The 6,072-nt window shown below is 61.1% G+C and overlaps 1 protein-coding gene across 7 annotated transcripts in view; it reads right to left on the bottom strand.

Moving 5' to 3' along the window:
• UNKL (unk like zinc finger) overlaps positions 1-6,072 on the bottom strand; it is a 47,413-nt gene that overhangs the window by 3,014 nt on the left and 38,327 nt on the right. For 5 of the 7 annotated variants that reach the window (XR_004246354.2, XR_009211765.1, XM_032144932.2 and 2 more), the window contains 4 exons: positions 4,722-4,814; positions 3,327-3,554; positions 1,174-1,376; positions 729-986 (listed from right to left, as the gene is read on the bottom strand). Coding sequence is in view for 5 of the 7 variants with exons in the window: in XM_032144932.2 (XP_032000823.1) it covers positions 729-986; positions 1,174-1,376; positions 3,327-3,554; positions 4,722-4,814 (782 nt within the window). In the remaining 2 variants the exon portion in view is untranslated. The remainder of the gene's footprint in view (positions 1-728; positions 987-1,173; positions 1,377-3,326; positions 3,555-4,721; positions 4,815-6,072) is intronic. The other 2 variants (XM_032144936.2, XM_032144933.2) reach the window with 2 other exon arrangements.

The raw sequence follows: 6,072 nt of genomic DNA, 5'->3' as shown, positions 1-6,072 counted from the left end.
AGCTGGGGAGCCAGAGGGCCTTCCAGGCAGGACTCAGCATCTCAGGCCGCCTGGCCACCAGCTACAGGGACAGGGTCAGGGAGACGGCCCAGCCAGGGCCACCTGAGGGAGAAGGCAGCTGTGGGGTCGGGGGGGATGCTCTGTCTTAAGAGCCCTGGGCAGAGAACGGCCTCCTGGGACCACCACAGACACGGCAGTGGCCACAGGCCAGGCCCCTGAGGGCCCTGGCGGCTGGGTGCCCAAGATGTGGGCTATGCAGGACCCTCTGTCCTACAGCAGCCAGGCCAATAGCCCACCCTTAGCAGGCGAGGTGAGGAGGGGCACGCTGAAGTGGAGGGAGCGTGTGTGAGGGTTGCAGCTGTGAACAGGGAGGGATGGGGCCACCTTCCCCGTGGAGGGTGCAGCGTGGCATTCGCTGACAAGAGGGAGGGGTGAAAGGGCAAGGGCCAGCCTGACAGGACAGGCAGCTCCCAGGGAGACAGGCAAGGAGGCCACATGGGGCTGTGCTGGGGCGGGGCACTGTCTCCTCCCTAGGCCTGGAGCAGATCCTGGGGCGAGGGAGGAAGGGGACCCTGGGGCGAGGGAGGAAGGGGACCCTGGGGCGAGGGAGGAAGGGGACCCTGGGGCGAGGGAGAAAGGGGACCCTGCACCAGCCAGGGCCCTCCCCAGCCAGGGACAGCAGCCCTGCAGGCAGGCTGGCCCCTCACCCTGCCCAGAGCAGGACTCACGCCGTCCACCGCTTCCAGGTCCAGGCGCAGCTGACTCTGCAGCGAGTGCAGCTTCGGCAGGGGAATGGTGCCGATGTCCCCACAGCCCCGCAGCCCTGGCAGTGTGGAGGCTACGCCCAGGCCCTCCAGCTCCTCCTGCAGCTGCTTCACCTGCGCCTCCACCTCCTCCTTCTTCTGCAGCGCCAGCTGCCGGTCGCTGTCGGCCACGCGGGCACGTTCCTTGGCCTCCTGTGCCTCTCGCTGCCAGGCATCGCAGACCTGAAACCCAGGGCCCGTGCAGGAGACAGCCAGGGCCCATCTCAGCCCCTCCCATCTCACCCCCACACGCTCACCTGAGTCCCCAGCAGCCCTCCCTCCCCTCCCCTCCCATCTCACCCCCACACGCTCACCTGAGTCCCCGGCAGCCCTCCCTCCTCCTCACCTGTCTGGCTCCCCACACACTCACCTGCTTCACCTGCTGCCAGGACTCCTCCCACTGCCGGATCTTCCTCTTGGCCTCGTCCAGCTGCCGCCTGACCCGGGCCAGCTCAGCTCCGTTTGGACTTGCACTCGAAGAGGATGGGGGGCCGGCACTCAGGATAGGGGAGGGGCTGGGGGAGAAGCTGCCGGAAACAAAGTCCCAGATGCTCCCGGGGACACCGTTCAAACCTGAGTGTGAAAGGGTCGATGACGGCCCAGCCCCGCTGTGCTCGCCGCCTGGTGGGATTGGTGGGTGCTATGCCCGAGGCCCCACCGCTACACGGGCACCCTCTGGGGCTCACCTGCCCTGACAGCAGGGGTGCAGCCACACCTGCCCCTTGCCCCACTCCTGGACCCCACCAGGCTCAGGAAGAGGCGCTGACATGACACCTGCCCCGGCCGGTCTCCCCACCAGATCTACGCCTTCCTAGCCACCTGAGGAGTCTGAACAGAGAGGAATTAAATTCGAGTTCCTGGGACCACACCACGAGGTGGGAGGGGCAGTGGTTCTCAGACTCCACCCCCAGGAACCCCTCACACACGGAGACTCTCAAAGACCCTACAGAGCTGTGTCCATGTGGTGACTGCCAATGTGTATGCAGAGACTGTGACTGAGATAGTTTAAATGTTACTTAAAAAAAACAGGCCTGTCATCCCAGCACTTTGGGAGGTCGAGGCAGGCAGATCACTTGAGGTCAGGAGTTTGACACTGGCCTGGCCAACACGGTGATACCCCATCTCTACTAAAAATACAAAAATTAGCCTGGCGTGGTAGCAGGTGCCTGTGATCCCAGCTACTCGGGAGGCTGAGACATGACAATCATTTTAACCCGGAAGGCAGAGGTTGCAGTGAGCCAAGATTGCTGGAGCCTGGACAACAGTGAGACTTTGTTTTAAAAAAATAAAAACTTTTAAAATTTTGTATTTTTTTTGTAGAGTCAGGAGTCACTAAGGTGCCTAGGCTGGTCTTGAACCCCTGGCCTCAAGTGATCCGCTCACCTCGGCCTCCCAAAGTGCTGGGATTACAGGCTTGAGCCACCATGTTGGCCCAAAGTGTTAGGTTTGTTTGTTTGTTTGTTTTGAGATGGAGTCTCGCTCTATTGCCAGGCTGGACTGGAGTGCAGTGGCGCCATCTTGACTCACTGCAACCTCCGGCGCCCGGGTTGAAGCAATTCTCCTGCCTCAGCCTCCCGAGTAGCTGGGATTACAGGCATGTGCCACCATGCCCGGCTAATTTTTGTATTTTTAGTAGAGACGAGGTTTCACCATGTTGCCCAGGATGGTCTCGATCTCCTGACCTCGTGATCCGCCCACCTCAGCCTCCCAAAGTGCTGGGATGACAGGCATGAGCCACCGTGCCGGGCCTTTTTCTTCCCTTTTTTTTTTTTTTTTTTGAGATGGAGTTTCACTCTTGTTGCCCAGGCTGGAGCGTAATGGCGCAATCTTGGCTCACTGCAACCTCCGCCTCCCGGGTTCAAGCAATTCTCCTGCCTCAGCCTCCCAAGTAGCTGGGATTACAGGCATGCGCCACCATGCCCAGCTAATTTTGTATTTTTAGTAGAGACAGGGTTTCTCCATGTTGATCAGGCTCGTCTCGAACTCTGGACCTCAGGTGATCTGCCCACCTCGGCCTCTCAAAGTGCTGGGATGACAGGCGTGAGCCACTGCGTCCGGCCAAGTGTTAGTTCTTTTACAACATAACAAACAGCCAGGCGCAGTGGCTCAGGCCTGTCATCCCACACTTTGGGAAGCCGAGGCGGGCAGATCACGAGGTCAGGAGTTTAAGACCAGCCCGGCCAACATGGTGAAACGCTGTCTCTCCTAAAATTACAAAAACTAGCTGGGGGTGGTGGCGCACGCCTGTAATCCCAGCTACTCGGGTGGCTGAGGCAGGAGAATTGCTTGAACCTGGGAGGCGGAGCTTGCGGTGAGCCGAGATCGTACCACTGCAGTCCAGCCTGGGCATCGGAGCAAGACTCAGTCTGCAGGGTGGGGGAACCATGAGCAGCAGGCCATGGGGTTTGCCACCATGGATAGGGCACAAGGTTCCGTGTGAGGCCCCTCAGTCAGGACGGCATCTGGCAGGGAGCCCCACGGAGGCTTCACGGCAACGCCGGCAAGGAGGGAGCCGGCACTCACCTAGGGGGCTGTAGGATGAGGCTGCAGAGCCCAGTGCGCCCGGCTCTGAACGCAGGGGTGGCGGCTGCTGGGGAGGTGTCATGGCCGAGGAGCCCACGGGCCCTGGGAGGGGCTGGGACAGCGAGCTGAGCGGCGAGGTGGACGCGGAGGATGGCGAGTGTAGCGATGGTGCTCGGGGCAGGGAGCCGGGGATGGCGACAGGCGCAGAGCCGGCCAGCGACCTGGGACCTGGCAGGGGCGGACCAGTCAGCGAAGGGTGTACCGCCGGGCCTCTGCTCAAATATCTGCCACGGGCGGAAGGCAGCCACGGAAGACAGACCCAGCAGGTGGTGGTGATGGGGGGATATGGGGGATGGGAATATGGGGGCCAGGCCAGCCGCCACCGTCTATGGGTGAGGAGCCCCGGCGCCTCCAGCGACCATGTCCCACACAGCTGGGCAAGCCACGGGTTGACAGGGATTCCAACCAGAGGGGGGGACACGGGGGGTTTAACGTGGGCCCCCCCAGGGGCCGGACACCCACCAGACCCTGCCGGCCAACTCAGTCACTGGCACAGTCCTCCCGGCACTTGTCCAGGCCCCCTGAAATGGTTTACTTTCTTTTAAAAGCAGAAAGAAAACACTTTTAGGCTGAAGAGAAAGATGTTGTATAGAATGTTAAGATACATTAGTATGGGGCCGGGCGCGGTGGCTCACGCCTGTAATCCCAGCACTTTGGGAGGCAAAGGTGGGCGGATCACGACGTCAGGAGATCGAGACCATCCTGGCTAACACGGTGAAACCCTGTCTCTATTAAAAATATAAAAAATTAGCCGGGCGCGGTGGCGGGCGCCTGTAATCCCAGTTACTCGGGAGGCTGAGGCAGGAGAATGGCGTGAACCCGGGAGGGGGAGCTTGCAGCGAGCCGAGATCGCACCACCGCACTCCAGCCTGGGTGACAGAACGAGACTCCGTCTCAAAAAAAAAGATGTATTTGTATGGATGTCGATCTTTTGTCTACAATTTGAATACATTTGTCTTTCGGGGACCATCAACACTTTCAGGAAAAGCCCCGCCTGTCTCTGTGGGGCCACTTTGCTGGGACAAAGGTCAACTGAAGAACTGGGCAGGCCTCTTCTGAAGAAGTAGGCAGGCAGGAGAGAGACGCTGAGGAGTCGATGTGCAGGGGAGGGAAGGGGAGAGGCAGCCAGGGAGAGGAGGAGGTACCGCCAGAAGGGGATCCTCCCGCCCCGAAAACCAGAGATGGGGTCTTGCCCTGTGGCCCAGGCAGGAGTGCAGTGGTGCAACCTCAGCTCACTGCAGCCTGGACCTCCCCGGGCTCAAGCGATCCTCCTGCCACAGCACTTAGCTGTTCAGCGGCCGGAGGAGCAGGGCCCCAGGTCCTCCCCACCCTCACCTGCTGGTCCCAGGTCGTGGCCGTCTTGCTCTTCCAGGTCCTTCTCTAGGGATGCAATATTCACGTTGCTGAGATGCAGGTCTAACGCAGAACCTGTCAACAGAGCCCCCCGTCATCCACAGCCCACCCAGTGCTGCAGAGCTCAGGAAGCCTAGCTGAGGACGACGACCGTCCTGCCTGGGCTTAGAGTGAGACCAAGGGCAGAAGGCATGGGAGTTGCTGGGGGAGCCCGAGAAGGACACCCCCAGCCCATCCTCGCAGCCCCCCCGCAGGCAGTGGGAAGGCTTGGCTGTTCCTCCGGCAGAAGGAGCGTGCTCAGGTGGGACGCCCCGCACCACAGCCAGCAGCTGGGTCCTCGCCTCTGACACGCTGCTGGCTGCCCCTCGGAGTTTAAATACCTAAGTGTGTGTTACCATCTGTCTACGTGTGCACACTCGACTGTTTAAAAAACTTTCCACGGCCAGGCGCAGTGGCTCACGCTGGTCATCCCAGCACTCTGGGAGGCCGAGGCGGGCGGGTCACCAGGTCAGGAGATGGAGACCATCTTGGCTAACACGGTGAAACCCCGTCTCTACTAAAAAAAATACAAAAAATTAGCTGGGCGTGGTGGCGGGCACCTGTGGTCCCAGCTACTCGGGAGGCTGAGGCAGGAGAATGGCGTGAACCCAGGAGGCGGAGCTTGCAGTGAGCGGAGATCGAACCACTGCACTCCAGCCTCAGGGACAGAGCGAGACTCCGTCTCAAAAGAAAAGAAAAAACTTTCCGTGAGGGTGATTTCAAGGAGCAGGTGTTCACGTGCAATTTCATGCCAAGCACCAAGACCTCAACTCCTCAACTCCCAAGGCTCAAGACTGAGTGGGAAGGACCCCCCTCGGAGTGGCCTCACCCAGCCAGCCCTGCCTTCCAAGGCTGTCCCCAGCCGTCCCCTGCAGGCCATGGGGCTGCCCTCCTGCACGGGCCCTTCCCTCCCAAGTCCCCACCCCCGACCCCGAATGGCAAGCAGTGACCCCAGGGCCCCTTCCTAGAATTAGGAAGCCATCACGAGGAGGCTGAGCTCTCAGGCCACCTGCCCCTGAAGCCACAGCGCATCTCGAACTCCCGCAGCCACTGCACAGAGGTTGGGTTGGGGGTGAGGGGTGACCAGGGGATCTGGGATCTGAGAACCCACGTACCACTTGGGGCAGGCCAGGGGACTGCGGCGGCTGCAGGAGCTCTGGGATACACCCTGTGGGCCGGCGCCGCCTCCCCAGCCCAGCCCAGTGTCGCGGCCAACACTGCACAGAGACCTCAGCAGTGTGGAGCACACCGCACAGGGACTGCTGCCCAGGCGCCCTCACTGCTGCGCGCATTT

This window comes from Hylobates moloch, unplaced genomic scaffold, assembly GCF_009828535.3.
Source record: "Hylobates moloch isolate HMO894 unplaced genomic scaffold, HMol_V3 SCAFFOLD_23, whole genome shotgun sequence".
Classification (NCBI taxonomy): domain Eukaryota; kingdom Metazoa; phylum Chordata; class Mammalia; order Primates; family Hylobatidae; genus Hylobates; species Hylobates moloch.
Note: the sequence above shows the minus strand (reverse complement) of the source record. Positions and strands in the feature narration are given on the sequence as shown.